Source organism: Theobroma cacao, chromosome 5 (assembly GCF_053813885.1).
Source record: "Theobroma cacao isolate CCN51 chromosome 5, ASM5381388v1, whole genome shotgun sequence".
NCBI classification, from domain to species: domain Eukaryota; kingdom Viridiplantae; phylum Streptophyta; class Magnoliopsida; order Malvales; family Malvaceae; genus Theobroma; species Theobroma cacao.
This window is the reverse complement of record NC_142643.1, coordinates 42,563,428-42,578,942: the sequence shown is the minus strand read 5'-3', so window position 1 is coordinate 42,578,942 and position 15,515 is coordinate 42,563,428. Positions and strand designations below refer to the sequence as shown.

General features: G+C 35.5%; 2 protein-coding genes and 1 long non-coding RNA gene across 4 annotated transcripts; all 3 read left to right on the top strand.

Annotated features, from left to right (window-relative positions):
• Positions 1 to 608: 608 nt before the first annotated feature.
• Positions 609 to 5,653, top strand: BPM4 (BTB-POZ and MATH domain 4). 2 transcript variants are annotated; one of them, XM_007029934.3, is made up of 5 exons: positions 614 to 1,088; positions 3,501 to 3,846; positions 3,998 to 4,277; positions 4,932 to 4,980; positions 5,063 to 5,267. In XM_007029934.3, the coding sequence occupies exons 1-5, from the start codon at positions 715 to 717 to the stop codon at positions 5,085 to 5,087; spliced, it is 1,074 nt and encodes a 357-aa protein (XP_007029996.1). In that variant the 5' UTR covers positions 614 to 714; the 3' UTR covers positions 5,088 to 5,267. The 2 variants fall into 2 exon arrangements, with proteins under 2 accessions (XP_007029995.1, XP_007029996.1); XM_007029933.3 differs by lacking the exon at positions 4,932 to 4,980 and having other exon boundaries at positions 609 to 1,088; positions 5,063 to 5,653.
• LOC148762943 (uncharacterized) lies at positions 1,097 to 2,968 on the top strand. Its single transcript, XR_016026342.1, has 2 exons — positions 1,097 to 2,085; positions 2,742 to 2,968. It is a non-coding gene; the product is annotated as an uncharacterized LOC148762943 (long non-coding RNA).
• A 289-nt stretch (positions 5,654 to 5,942) lies between the features above and the next one.
• On the top strand, positions 5,943 to 12,778 carry LOC18599801 (cationic amino acid transporter 4, vacuolar-like). The gene is made up of 14 exons (XM_018121602.2): positions 5,943 to 6,344; positions 6,822 to 7,023; positions 7,192 to 7,276; positions 7,391 to 7,531; positions 7,660 to 7,778; positions 7,862 to 7,958; positions 9,011 to 9,183; positions 9,288 to 9,354; positions 9,615 to 9,773; positions 9,906 to 10,170; positions 10,563 to 10,671; positions 11,613 to 11,725; positions 12,068 to 12,143; positions 12,247 to 12,778. Exons 1-14 carry the CDS (start codon positions 6,197 to 6,199, stop codon positions 12,401 to 12,403), a joined length of 1,911 nt encoding a protein of 636 aa, XP_017977091.1. The 5' UTR covers positions 5,943 to 6,196; the 3' UTR covers positions 12,404 to 12,778.
• The last annotated feature ends 2,737 nt before the right edge of the window (positions 12,779 to 15,515 follow it).

Below are 15,515 nucleotides of genomic sequence, written 5' to 3'. Positions count from 1 at the left end.
AGGTTGTAATTAATCTTTTTATTTGAGGCTTTGATTCCTTGTTTATAGTTATAAAAGCGTGTTTTCGGCTTTTTCTTATCTCAATTTTTTATTTCGTAATATCTAATTTCACATCAAATATAAATGTAATTGATAACGTCTATATAACAGTATAAATATAATGTCTATATAAAAGTATAAATAAATCACTAACTTAAAAGTTTTGAAAATTATATAATTTAGGCTTGATAAAAGTTATTGAGTCCAATTGATACTATGAGTAAGCGCATTTTAATATTTTTATTTTCAAATTTATATTATCTAAAAATTTCAACGAATCCAGATTTTTTTAAAAAATTGTTGACTTCATATAGGGACAAAAATATTATTAATTGATATTTATTTTAATAAATCTACTGTTGAATGATAAGATGGTAATAAATTATACATATATATTTGTTATTAGTTAAAAAATAAATTGTTTATAAAATCATTCAACTCCTGGGCCCGTACTGTATTTCCGGCCCATTTTTACCTTGGTCTCCGAATCAATCAGGTCTCGTCTCGCTCCACACCATGAGATAAAGCAATAAACCAAAAAGATATATTTTTAAGGTAAAAACCGAGAGACGTCCTTTCCCAGCAATCAAAACGCTTCATAATTTCCTGTTTTCTTATATTTTCCCTCACTTTCCCGAGGAAACAGCCAAAATCCCAGAAACCCCCCCCAACCCAATGCCTTCACCGTTGGGTTCACCCACAAGCTCCCGGTCTGTAACCCAGACCGTAAACGGCTCCCACCGTTTCACGATTAAAGGCTATTCCTTAGCCAAAGGCATGGGCGTAGGCAAACACATAGCCAGCGAGAGCTTCACCGTCGGAGGTTACCAGTGGGCAATTTACTTTTATCCTGACGGTAAAAATCCAGAAGATAATTCGACTTATGTCTCGGTTTTCGTAGCTTTAGCCAGCGAAGGCACAGATGTTAGAGCTCTTTTTGAGCTAACCCTTTTGGACCAAAGTGGGAAAGGGAAACATAAAGTTCATAGCCATTTTGATCGTGCTCTTGAAAGTGGCCCTTATACGCTCAAGTATAGGGGAAGTATGTGGTAAGAAATTGGTTTTTTTTAGTGGTTTATTTATTTATTTTTGGGTATTTCTTTATCTTGATTAATTTTTTTTTCTTTTTTGAGGATTTTGGTGGAATTTTGCTAATATGTTTGGGAAATAAGGTTTAGAGAAAGAAACGTTATTGAAAAAAGGAAAAGAAGATTGATTTCTTTTTTGAATTTTTGGTGCAATTTTATTTCTCTTTGGATTGCTTTGGTTGCTGGGTTTGTAGATTTTTTGGAACAGTGTTAGAGAAATAAGTGTTAAAAAAAGGGAAATATGTGAAAAGACTGATGCTTTTGAAGGTGTGGAAGTGAATGGGAAATGATTATTTGATGAAAAGGGTATGATTAATGCATTAAAAATTCAGGTAATTTTCCCTTTTGGCCTTAGATCAAGTGGTAAGGGTGGCTTGGGGAGTAGAGATATTAGGTTTGAGTCATAATGCTCTCTCTTGTACCATGTAAAATTGAGGATAATTTTGATAATTTCGAGTTGTTTGGTTTGTAATTGTTAATTTTTGTTTTGAGCATTGTGATGGATATTTTGGCAGAATTTTAAAGAGGTTTGTGAAGAAAATAAATAAGGGAAAAAAGGTACTATTAATGAATGAAAATTGGGATTATTAGATAGGGTTGATTAATAGAAGGGATTAATTAGAATGGATTGTAGATGTGTATGTTGAGTAGTATAGCTGGGAACTCTAAATTTTGCAAGTGCATTTAAGCATATCCAAAGATGATATAACTTTTCTTTCTGAGTCAAATTGAAGATGAAGTGTCTGCTGCATTACTGAAGCAAATAATCTTGCCAGAAAAAAATGGAATCTCTTTTAGGAGTGATTGTCATGTTAAACTAAAATCCAGGATCATAAATTCAGAGAATTTTCATTTTGGCCAAAGCCACATCTTACTCTTTAAGTTTTCTGAAACATAAGTTACTAAACTATCAATGCAGGTATTTGACTCTGCATGCTAATGGAGGAGTAATTTGATGGTACGATTTTTAGAGATCCATCAATAAATTTGTTAGTAAACATTCTTAAAACAAGCATTTGTTTTAAGTGGTAAAATAACAAAGAAATGGTCTGTCTATTTTGGTTAGTCATGACATGCAAACTCTGTCATAAGTTCTTGATGGGAATATAACTTCACCTTGACACTAGAATGGACTTAACTTCATTTGAAGGAAAAAAAAAAAAAACTTAAAACAGTGAATAGAACTAGGATATGGACAGAATGATTAAAAGGATAATAAAATAAGAAATGTTAAACCAAAAGGAATAGATAGCAGAAGAACTGTTGGCGCAAACAAGTTACTGATCCAGCTTATTGATGCACCAGAGTTCATGGGAAGTATTAATATATAGGGATTATCCATCTCCCATTTTTACAGCAAAAAGAAAAAAAAGGTTCTTACAGAAATATGCCTCTCAGCAACGATATCCACATTCAGGCATTACACTTCCATAAACTTCTTGATGTTTCATGCAAATTGAGAGGCATGATAAATGATTTTGCTTTTCCGTTATGCATCTGTCTCTCCCGGCCTATACATGAAACAGGAAATAATAACTTATCTCAGTGTCTTAATCATGCTTCTTTTCTATAGATTTTTGCTGCCATTCATCTCTCTTTTTCTCTTGGTGCCAGTATGTTATGAGGAGTGCAAGGAAGGAGATGAGGAGATGGAGGAACATATATGCTTTCTTTTTCCTCACACAACTAGCGTATCTCTTGGATTAAATACTTTGGTCCACTTATAACATATCAGAATGTGCTACCTTTTGTACCTTTAAGGATCATTAGATGTTTTATCTTTTAAAGTTAACATTTATTATTTCTTCATAAGATGAAATCTGAACAGATTGTGCTCACTACTCAGTTATTTTCTTGATCAACAAAATTTTACCATGTTGGGAATCTGTTCTCCTAAAAGCTTCTCACCTTTGATGTTTGTCCCAATCACTTTTTCAGTTGTAACGCATAACCGTGTAATTGCTTTATATAGCAAGTATCTTTAACGGAGAGCTTGCTAACCTTAATGTCTTTTATTGTCCTGCCTATCATTAATTGTTAAAAAATATAAGTACAGATCATAATGGTAGTTGTTTATTACCTATTTCTACTGATTTTCTTTCTTCTTTCGTCATAGAACGTGGGAGATATGTGTAAGATATACATTTACCATCTATAACCAACTGCAAAACTGACTGTTTACCGAATTTACAGTTGGGCCTGTCTGCTAGTATTAGTGAATTATTGCCTCACTTCTTTTGGAACCATGGTTCCTTTTCCACTATCTTATTTGAAGGAATTAATATTCAAATAATTGCTTTCCTAAGTTTGGACATTTGACTCGTTTTCACTTTCAAAGGGTTGAAATTAATTTGATGCCTTCTTTGTTTTCAGGGGGTACAAGCGTTTTTTCAGGCGGGCTATGCTTGAAACATCTGATTTCCTCAAGGATGATTGCTTGAAAATAAATTGCACTGTTGGTGTTGTGGTTTCAGAAATTGATTGCCCAAGATTGCACCCCATACAGGTCCCTGAGTCTGATATTGGGGCCCATTTTGGCATGTTATTGGAAAATGAAGAAGGTTCAGATATTACTTTTAATGTGTTTGGGGAAAAATTCCATGCTCACAAGTTAGTATTGGCTTCTCGGTCTCCTGTATTTGAAGCTGAATTTTCTGATAGGATGGAAGAAGATAATAACGAAATAGTTGTTACAGATATGGAGCCTAAGGTTTTTAAGGTAGCATTTTCCACCTTATTTCCCTTTCCTTTGGATTTGGTTGTAATGCTGCTTAAAAATTCAAGTTGGCTCACTTGATATGGCACTAGAGCCTAATGTCTGACTGGTTGTTTTTATTTTCCTAACATTCTTTAGCATGTGTGTTGGGCAGGCTTTGCTTCACTTCATATACAGAGATACTCTTATTGACGATGAGGAGTTCTTAGGGACTAGTTCATCTTGTATGCCATCTGTATCCGATGCATTAGCTTCAAAGTTGTTGGCGGCAGCGGACAAATATGACTTGCCTAGACTTAGACTGATGTGTGAGTCTGTACTCTGCAAGGATATATCTGTGAACTCAGTTGCAAATATTTTAGCCCTGGCCGATCGTTATCATGCTATGGATCTAAAATCTGTTTGCTTAAAATTTGCTGCTGAAAATCTTGTCGGTAAGTTCCTTTTCTTTTTTTATTTATTCCTTTCCAGGTATTATGTTATATAGAACATTGGAGCAATGTTGCCATGTGCTGGGCAAAGTCTGGTGTCCCTTTTATTACAGTCTACTTGTATTCAGATCTGAAAATGTCTTGAGATGATGCTCAGCATTCAGATTTTTAATGAATTTGAAAAGAGTTTAATATTTGGTTCTTTAGATGGGTCATTTTTTCTGTTCATGGTCCAGGCAGCCTGCAGACCTGGCCTGTTTAAGGTTAGCCTTGGCTATGTTTTTCAAGCCTAAGCCTGGCCCTGCCTCGTCCATGGATAAGGTTGGTGTCCAGAATTCCAGATAATCAAAGCTGTTGTCAGATAAGATTGTGTAGCCATTCTCTTATGTCCCTATGTTTTAAGAATGAGTCCTCCAGGCCTTTTTCTTTCCTTTTTTTTTTTCCGTTTTTGGGGGTAGGGGGTGATGGATTGTAGGGTCTTTGGAAACTGTCATGCTGCCCAGTTGGTGAAATGATTGCTCTGGCTTCACTAAATGCATGTTAAACTGTCAATTGTTAAGTTGTTTAATTTTGATGGACTTCAATTTGACATGTCAAATGATGTTAAAATTTAAACAACTTTGGCATATTCTGTTTATAAAGTTTTTTGCTCTTCAGGAGTTCCTGAAGTTAATGAAAAACCCAAGAATCGAGAGCGGAGCTTAAGGTTTTCATTATTACTATAAGCTACTTTTCCTTAGCATTCTAACTTGTTGTGCTACCTTTACTGACTGCTCTATCTGATGCAGCTGTTATGCGCTCGGACGGTTTTGAGTATCTCAAAGAAAACTGCCCGTCACTGCAGTCAGAGCTCCTCAAGACAGTTGCAGGATGTGAGGAAGAATTCAGTGGTGGAGGAAAGAGCCGAAGCGTGTGGGCACAGTTTTCTGATGGTGGTGATACGATTGACAGGAGTGTAAGGCAACAAACCTGGGAAAACGGAGGGGAACAAAATCGAGGCTTGTGGGTACAGCTTGAAGGTGGTGATGCCGGCGAGGGGAGCCCCAGGCAAGAAGAATGACGTTTGGAAACATGGGTACATTGTTTGTCAACTAACATTGAGGACATTAGATGGGGGTAAAGGAAAAGAAAAGAAACTGTGGAAATGAGAGGAACAGTAATAGTTAGGAAACATTTGCCTCTATCTTGTGAATTTCTCTTTTCTTTTAATGTTACAGGTCTTGATGTGGTATGTTGTGACAGTGACTAAATTATGGTGGCAATGTACTTAGATGATTGCTATATGCCGGTACAGCGCATGGACTACAGTATCATTTGCTTAAGAGTTTGTACAAGTAAATTACATAAATTAGAAAAAAAAAAAAAAACCCCTTGAACAATCTTGTTGATCTGTACTTTGTCTATATCTGCATTTACATACAGCTTTCTTCTGGTCCACATGAAGTAGTCTGTCTCTAACCTATATAATTTGATTTAATTTTAATTCAAGTTATGATTTTAAGCAAAGAAAATGATTTTAAATAAATTAGTAAAAATAAACATTGGATGAACCTAGACGTGATTGTCTATTCCAAATTTCTATAAGAAAATGGTACTATTAACGGAAGAGGTTGCGGTTGTACGGGCTTTTTAGCGGGTAATATAAAAACACACGCAACCATCACTTGCACGTTTCTCTCCACAACAGTTATCTCTCTCTGTCAGCTTAGTTTTCTATACAAATAGCAAAGAAATCCAATATCAAAATCTGCCCTTTTTGTTTTCTTGAACATTAATGAGAACTGGGGCAGATGGGTTTCTTGCAAATTGATCGAAAACTCAATCTTTTTATTCTTTATTGATTCTTCCAGCAAACGAACCGGTAAAAAAGAAACAAAAAAGCAAGAGTTTTTTTTTTTGTTTTTTGAAGTTTGATCGTTAATATGCGAAAGAGGAGTGAAGTACTATTTTCAAAGTATTCAAAGGGTTTAAAAAGCTTAGTTAGAAGAAAACAAGTTGATTCAGTTCATGTAAGGAGAGAAGGTCACCAGTTAGCCAGGCAACTATCTGCTCTTGACCTTACTGCCATTGGTATTACTATTGCTATTAACTTCAAAATGCTGTTTGGAACTTGGGTTTATTTTATTTTTTCTTATTTTGTTACATAGTTTGAGTTCGTTGAATTTTGCTGTATCGGGCATATCAGTTTGACTATGTCATTTCGTTTTTCGTTCGTTTTCTTTTGAAGCAAAAAGTTGGCTGTTTCTGTGAAATCTATGTATAAAGGAAGTAGTTTTTAATAATGGAGATGGAATTCTCTCCTTTGAAGGAAGTAGTCATAATCATAGAGATGGAAGTAGCGTGACTGTATATTGAGATCGTTGAATTTGGCCATATAGGCATATGAATATGTTTATGTTTTCTCTTTTTTTAACCCTTCAGTTGGGTGGTTGCTGGTTTCTGGGTTGGTTTTCTTTGAGGATTTTATTTGTCTATGAACTAGAGTGACTGTGGGGTTTCGATGTTCACACACCTTGATATTTGTTAAATGTATGTACTGTTAATTAGGAGTAGGGACAACCATTGGAGCTGGAGTGTATGTTCTAGTTGGAACAGTTGCTAGAGAGCACACAGGACCTGCTCTTACTGTTTCATTTCTAATTGCTGGATTAGCAGCTGCTCTCTCAGCATTTTGTTATGCAGAGCTTGCTAGTCGATGTCCATCCGCTGGGAGTGCCTACCATTATACATACATCTGCATCGGGGAAAGGTAATCTAAATCCTTTGGATCATTTTATATTTTCCTCAAAGAAGAATCAATATACTTCATTACTTGCAGTTATTAATAAACTGAGGACAAGATCCAGAATATCAGTTATGGCACCATGTTTTGCATCTGCTTTAAGTTTAGTAACCTAAGCAATGTGGATACTTTCAGTGTTGCTTGGTTGATTGGTTGGTCTTTGATTCTGGAATACACAATTGGTGGTTCTGCTATTGCTCGCGGCATATCTCCAAATCTAGTGAGGATTTACTTCTAAATATTTGGTGTAATTTATTGTATGTACAATGCTGAACATGTGGGAGAACCTCACATCACACAAATGTTGTAACATCCTCAGTGCTGTACGTTTCAGGCCTTATTTTTTGGGGGTGAGGATAAGCTGCCTGCTTTTTTGGTCCGTCACACTATTCCTCAGCTTGGTGTTGTGGTGGATCCATGTGCAGCAGTATTAGTTGTTATTGTCACCATTCTGCTGTGTGCTGGAATCAAGGAGGTAGCCTATTGGTTTACTACCCATAGCTGAACACGTTTGTAATGCTTTTCTTTTTCGTTTTGTGTGTCCTTGTGTTTTATGTGTACGTAATTTTTCTGATTGCTTTCATTTAACACTTGATGTTATAGAGTTCACTGGTACAAACAATTGTTACAACAGTGAATGTTTGTGCCATGCTTTTCATCATAATAGCTGGTGGATATTTGGCTTGCAAGACTGGATGGGCTGGCTATGAACTTCACAGCGGGTAGCTATTGTGTTTTTCGATCTACTTTGCTTAAGTTGTGCATGGTTTACTCTCCTGTTTATGTATTCCTTTTCATTTTGCAGGTTTTTCCCCTTTGGCGTAAATGGGATGCTTGCAGGGTCTGCTGTTGTGTTCTTTTCTTATATTGGTTTTGATGCAGTTACTGCTGCAGCTGAAGAGGTATTACCAAATTTTCTAGGTGCCATCCTGCCATTATCTTTCATATATTATAGATAGAACAAGCACCCTGAATACTAAGATTTCCAACCCAAACCCTTTAAAATATCAAAATTGGATGATGTTTAAGATGCTGGATTCAAGGGAGTGCTAATTATTATTATTTGCCTCTTGAAATATGATTTTCAAATATTTTATGCATGGGGGTGAAGAATTCTTCAGGAATCTTTAGTGCTTTCATGGTATTTGATACTAGCCCTGGAAAGCACATGATTCTGTTGTTAGATTTCTTAAAGATACTTCTTTTACCTGACTTGTGTACTTCTCATATGGCATGGAAAGTTGTTATCTTTTCCATCAATTAATCATCTCAGTACATCTAAGTTGCATCAGGGTGACCTTCGAGTTAAGATGTTCTATTAGGCTAAATTGATAGATCAAATGTTGAATGTAAATCTGCTAACTTGAATTTCTTAATAATATAGTAGTTTTCTAGATTTTGCAAAGTGTAAGGTAAGGAAGTAAATTGAAGAATGGTACTGGTGAACTCCATGGTTGTTCCATAATCTATTGTTTCCATCTGTCCCCCCACCTTCCCACCCTACTTTTCTTATAAATGGCCCAATCATTAGGATAAAAAGTTTGTATGACAAACTTATGTAAAATATGTAAATGACTACTTGTAATAGTTTCCAGCATTCACTTTTTTTGAGAATGGTGCTAGTCTTTGTTTTTTTTTTTTTTCTGAACATACCTCTCTTATGTTTATTCCTTCTCTTTCTATAGATATATTTTTTTTAGAAAATAGGATTTCATTTTTAGGATTGTTATTGTTTGAGATTATGTATTTAGAACAAGCTGGATGACAGGTATGCAATCTGTGCCTGTGTGCAAGTGGAAGTATATTCTTAATTGGATTTTCATATGTGATGAAAGCTGACATTTCCTTTTACATAAAATGAATTCTTATAATCTGACAGGGCTGCTTATTATAGGAAATTGGTCTAATTCTGATTTTTTTTTTCTTTATCTTTGTTTTTTCCCCTTCATGACAGGCAAAAAGACCTTTGCGAGATTTGCCCTTGGGCATAGGGATGACTTTGTCTCTATGTTGCATTTTGTACATGCTTGTATCAGTTGTTATTGTTGGCTTAGTTCCATACTTTTCATTGAATCCAGACACCCCTATCTCCTCAGCATTTTCTGCCAATGGAATGCAGTGGGCTGCGTAAGCATTATATTCTTTTGGTAGTTAGTTGTGTTTGTTCATTCATTAAGACCTTTTCTGCAAAACTAACTTTTGAACTCCATGTTTGATATTTATAATTCTAGATACATAGTCACAGCTGGGGCAGTTACTGCTCTCTGTGCAAGTTTGATGGGTTCTCTTTTTCCTCAGGTATGTTGGCATTTCTGGTTGGTAATTTACAATCATAATTGAACATTAACTACTTGACTGGGGAAAAGTATCAAAGTAGCTTTAAGCAAAAATAGGTTCTCTGAACTTAACATTTGAGTGAACATTTGGTTCATCCTTTTATTGTTGCTTAACTGGTTCTAAATTTGCATGAGGATGCAGTGATGTATAAGTTTGTTAAATTAGAGATTTTGCACTTGTTTGTAATTCCAAAAACTGACTTCATATTTATACTTCTTCAGCCACGACTCTTGATGGCAATGGCTAGGGATGGATTATTACCCTCATTCTTTTCAGACATCAGTACACACACCCAAGTTCCTGTAAAGAGCACAGTGACAGCTGGTACCCTTGCTGCAGCATTGGCTTTTTTTATGGATGTGTCACAATTGTCAGGGATGGTAAGTTGAGTCATGCCTATGAACTTTAAACTAGAAATGTTACATGGGAAAGAATGTATGTCTCTTTGGATAAGCATGATTCTGATTTAAGAGTAGTGTCGCATGACATACTTTTTTCCATCTTTGGTGCAGGTTAGTGTAGGTACTCTGCTTGCATTCACTGTTGTTGCTATTTCAATCTTAATACTCAGATATGCTCCTCCAGATGAGGTGCCACTTCCACCATCACTTCAACAGTCTATTGATTCAGTGAGAATGCAGCTCGATGATGATAGTCAGGGGACAGGAAGAAAAAATTTTAACGGTGTTGTTGACATTGTTGAGCAAAGTTCTCATCAGTTGGAGGATGGGGAAGCAGAAATTCAATGTCCTCTTATTCAAAAGCAAATCACTGAAGGTAATATCAAGACATACAAGTTTCAGATGGCCATGGCTCAGCATGAATGAAATTATGCAAGGAAAATTTTGATTGTGACACTTTAAATATAAGTTATATTTGTTTAATAAAGAAGCCCTCAGAAATCCCTTCTTAAATAGAGACCTTTCATAGTCAAAGAAGTGAAAAGTGCTTGTCCTTGGCATGTTTCCTCAAAGACATTTGCTGGTCTATTCTGGATTCCTTCTTGTTATCCAGAATGTGTGTTACCTTTATTGCTTTTGCTTTCAAAATTTGCAAAGCCTTTGTTGTTTATAACAATGCATTTTTTTAAGCATGTTAACACATGTATTATTCATTCCTTGAATATTTAGAATACTTCTTCAGTGCTTTGGCTTCACATTCATCTACAGATAAACAAAATCAACAGAGGAGGAGGAAAATTGCAATGTGGAGTATAGCCCTTTTCTGCATAGGTGTTCTTGTTCTCACATCTGCGGCTGCTGCTGAATACCTTCCCAGGTTTGTCAGCTTTTTGGAACTCTTCTACTTAAATAATTTCTTTATCTGGTGCTTGGTGGTGTCATTCGCAAGCTCACTCCCCTTCCCAGGAGAAAATATTTGAAGAAGCTCTGGGAGCTGACTCATATCCCATGCTTGACTGGACTAGTAATTTGTGGTTAATCTGAAGAGCTCAGGCTACCTTCACAAATTTACATTATTGCTTATGCACATACTGACTGGACATTTTAAGTTAAAGGCCTTTAGCTTTAGTGTTGGGGAGGCATCTCACTAATGTGAGGTCAAATGCTTGATTGGGTGCATTATGGTGGGAAGGGAATTTTTATTTCATTAAAACCAACAATAACCTTGCTATCATGTGGAGGATGGCAATGTAATGACAAACATGACATGAGTTATGCCTTATTCACAAATCATAATAGAGTTTCAAAGAAGAGAAAGTTTGTACTTTATGTTGCAACTACCTGTTCATAAGGCTTCACTATCACTTGGGGTTTTTTGTGTGTGTGATTTTGTTCAACTGGGGCCCTATATATACGCAGACACACAGACACATGCACATGTAATTATATATTCTTGCTGAAGGTTTTAAAGGGTCTTTACCAAGCTAACATCTATCTGCAATTCCTTTAAGGTCTGATATGGGTCTGAAGTTCATTCTTACAGTTTAATTGATTAAATTTTATTGGGTGAGTCTTCTTAACTCAGTTTGAGGTGAAACATTGGAACTCTAATTTCAGAACTTTCAGGATGGTTGGATATGATTTTAATGTGCTTAAGGTTTATAGGCCACATATCTTATTTCTTTTCTTTTATATTGATGCGTAAAAGATCAAAAGGTTGAGCATTTTCTTCAGTGTGCAATGACACCTTAAGTAAGATCTGTCATAGTTTGCAATTAAGGTTTCTTATGCCTTTAACCATTGTGTTGGTTGTACCAGCCTTCTTCGTTTCACCTTGGGGGCAGTAGGTGCAGCTATTCTGTTGTGCAGTTTGATTGTTCTGGTATGTTTAAACCAGGATGAAGCAAGGCACAGCTTTGGGCACACAGGAGGTATGTTCAAGTTTTATGCAATGAACATGGATGAGAGTTGAGGATCAGGGCATGGTATTTATGTCTCTCATCTTTAATTCTTTCAGATTGCTTTAAAGCTTCTAAGATTATTCCTTTGCAAAGGTTATTGAGTTGTTATCTACCAGTTTGATGGTCTTTTTGGAATTTTTTTGAAAGTTAAAAAACCAAGTGGAATAGTTTTTGGAGGAAATGTGTCAAATGCTGCTTTTTTCTTATCAAAGGCATGAAGAATTTTTATTCAAGGGGAGTTTGAATGCTGTTATTAACTTAAAACACTGCCACTTTATAGGCTTATGAATTGATTTATTCATCTGTTTTCAGGTTTCCTTTGCCCATTTGTTCCCCTCTTACCCGCTGCTTGCATTTTGATTAACACATACTTACTGATTAGTCTTGGGTGAGCACTTAACAATACAATGTTCTCTTCCTCTCATTGAAATGAACTTACTGATATTCTGTCTTTTTAATGTTTGATAACCCATATGATACCCTTTCAACAGAGTTGACACATGGATCCGCGTTTCAATCTGGCTGATTATAGGGTCATTGATATATATATTTTACGGATGGAACCACAGCTCACTCACAGAAGCAGTTTATGTTCCTTCGGCATATGTTGATGAAATTTACCGCGCATCATCAAGTCTTCAGGTGTAAACTTGCAACTCATTAGTTTGTCTTTAAGCATCACTTCTTTTTTACAAAAAGATGCTTCTTTAATGTATTACTGTATCATTATTAATCTTTATGGTGTTGCATAGTGATGAAATTGAAACCAGTCTTCTGATTGTATAGCAATATTGTCACGATGGCATAGGCCCCTTCTGAATTGTCCCTGCTGAAAGCTGTATATAGCCTTTAACCTCAACTTATTTTTCTATATATTACTCCTTTTGTATTAGGCTGATTCAAGATTGTTTATCCCTGGTGGGGAAAAATGCTGAATGTAAACATAGAAAAATAGGTTGGGAGAGGATTCTCAATGGTGAATCTCCCCTTGATGAGTTCAAGTGCCAGTGAGTTTTGACTAAACTACTTGTGAATCCAATTCTTAGCTTATTTTCAATTTCAAGTTATCAAATATTTAGGCTTACATACTTTAACTTGAATTAGTAATTCAGGTTCTTGTGAATTAGTAATTCAAGTTCCATTACATACTTTTAACTTGAAAAATAAGATGAAAGCAAAAATAATGTTAATATCTGGATCAATCCAAAATATTAAATAAATTTTTATTATGTTTAATTAAGTTTTTTTACTTTTATTTTAAAATCTTTAAGTTTTTATAATTAATGTTTAATTAATTTAATTAAAATTTTATTTGTTGTTTTTAATGTCACATGATATTAACGTAAAAGGTGAAAATATTATATATTAATGTCATCATTTATTATGTCATATTAACATATGTAGTATAAAATGACAAGTAACGTTTTAATTAATAATAAATAATTTATTTGATTTAAAATAAATAATGATTAAATAAAAAATAAAATTTTTTGATATTTTAAAAAATTTTAAATATTATATTAAAAAATATTATTAAATGTCTTAATTCACGTCAAATTATGAACACGAAGGTGTCGAGTTGGTGACCCGTTCAATTACTAATAACGTCACACTTCATAATGTGTATAAGACAACACAACACAAACCATTATAAGAATCACCACATAATGAATTGGCTGAGGGTTGAGAAGCAGCCAGCTGACCCTTTTATCCTTTTGACTTGGTGTGCTCAAAACTACGTCGTTTTGTACCTGTAATTTCCAGAAATTCCATCTGCTTTCTTTATCAACATGTTACGACTCCTTTGTAGTGTCTTATTAACTATTTCTGTCTTGTCCATACACATTAATTTTATATTATATTATATTATTTTATTTACTTAGTTTATCTGCAAGTTCCAAAGCCTTTGAGCTGCAGAACTTACGTCCCATGGGTAAACTTTGTTTTAGCTTTAACGCGTCATTTCCATGGTCATGTCTAGCACTTATTTCCTTTCAGTACTACCGGCACACGCAACAATAATTCAAGGAATAATGCGAAGAGATCTCCACATCTTTGGACCGTTTTTCACTTATTTTTGGATTTTGGATAAGTTTCCATCCCTTACATCGTCATAAACTATACAGGTCAAAGAATGAGAAACAAAATTTTGAGGGGAAAGTGACTCTAATTTTGCTGAGTTACTTACTGCCAAAGAAGCAATACTTATTGTTGTGGCATCAACTTGATAAACTCTCACTTGAGAGTGACCCAACCAATATGGTAAAGTGGGTCCAAATTCATCAACTGCTTGCAAAGGTGAGTCAATGGGAGATTGCCCACATCTTGCATTCTGCAAATGAGGAGGCTGATGCATTAGCCAAAGGAAAGGGTCTGGAGGTTACAAAACCTACTGTGGGTCAACAGCCAAGGGGTCCAACAAAACGAAACAGAAGGGGCAATGTTAGCACATCAGATAATCCTTTAGTTTACAAGGGATTCACACATGAAAGGTATAAACTAAATCAACATATCTAATTGATTGTTGTTGGTTGCTGGCAATTTATTGTTAACAGTTTCATTGTGGTTCCTATTTTAGTGTTAGTGGTAGTTTTTCATTTCATGCTGTTGGAGGTTGTGTTTTTACTCTATTTTATTGTTAGTGGTAGTTTTATATTTCATGTTATTGGAGGTTGTGTCTCCACTTTTTCACTTTCTTGCTTTAAGGGTGGTTATTCCACTAAGTTGTAGTTAAAAATGAGTGAAGTTAATAAAAGAGGTTGTTTAGAATCTATTCAAATTTTTGAATACTTAAAACTCAAGAGATTTGCAGGTTCTTTTTAACGAACCAGTACTACAAATATAAGTCGAAAAAAGAAACCTTTCGCCCAAGTACCTAGTGTACCTTAAACTAAGCCAAACCCTTCCACACACCGTCCCGTAACTCGATCCATTTCAAGGGACTGTATCAATTTGGTATCAGAGCCTAATGTTATGGGGGACCCTATTCAGCAACAATTGTAGCAACTTTTATAATTGTTCCAAGATGAATGTGTAGCCAATTTGGCCCGACAAGAAGCAATAAATGCTCGACTAGATGAACTCACCAGAGATTTAGCAACTTCCAAAGTTAATACCATATCTACAGAGGAAGGCAGTAACAACCGAAGCCATAAGGGCAAAAGCGTAGCAAAATGGACAGGATCCAAAACCACAAGGGGAGGCGTCATCATCCCTAAGTTCACAAAGTTGGATTTTCCACAATTCAATGGCCAAGAAGATCCTTTAGGGTGGTTGAGCAAATGCGAGCATTTCTTTCGCCACTAACAAACACCAGAAGAAGAAAATGTTAGCCTTGCCTCTTTCTACTTTGAGGGGAATGCGTAGCTATGGTTCCTTTCCAATGGAAGTTGACACGCCACAACCTTCTTGGGACGAATTCCAACGTCAATGTCACTTGCGATTTGGCCCACTTATAAAGAGTCATAAGTTGGGAGAATTAGCGAAATTATGACAAATTGGTACTGTGGCAGATTACCAAGAAAAATTTGAGCAATTGGCTTCACAGGGCAAGCACTCTTATACAAGCAAAAAAAATTGAACTTTAAATCAGCGGCCTTGCGGAATATATTGCAGTTGAAGCAAAGCTCTACAATCCGTCAAATTTAGCAACTACAATGAGTATATCCCGGCTCTATGAACGCAAAGGGCCCCCCACTCAACACCAATATCAAAGGTTCGACGATCAAAACCCTTTGATACACCATTTCAACATCGTACG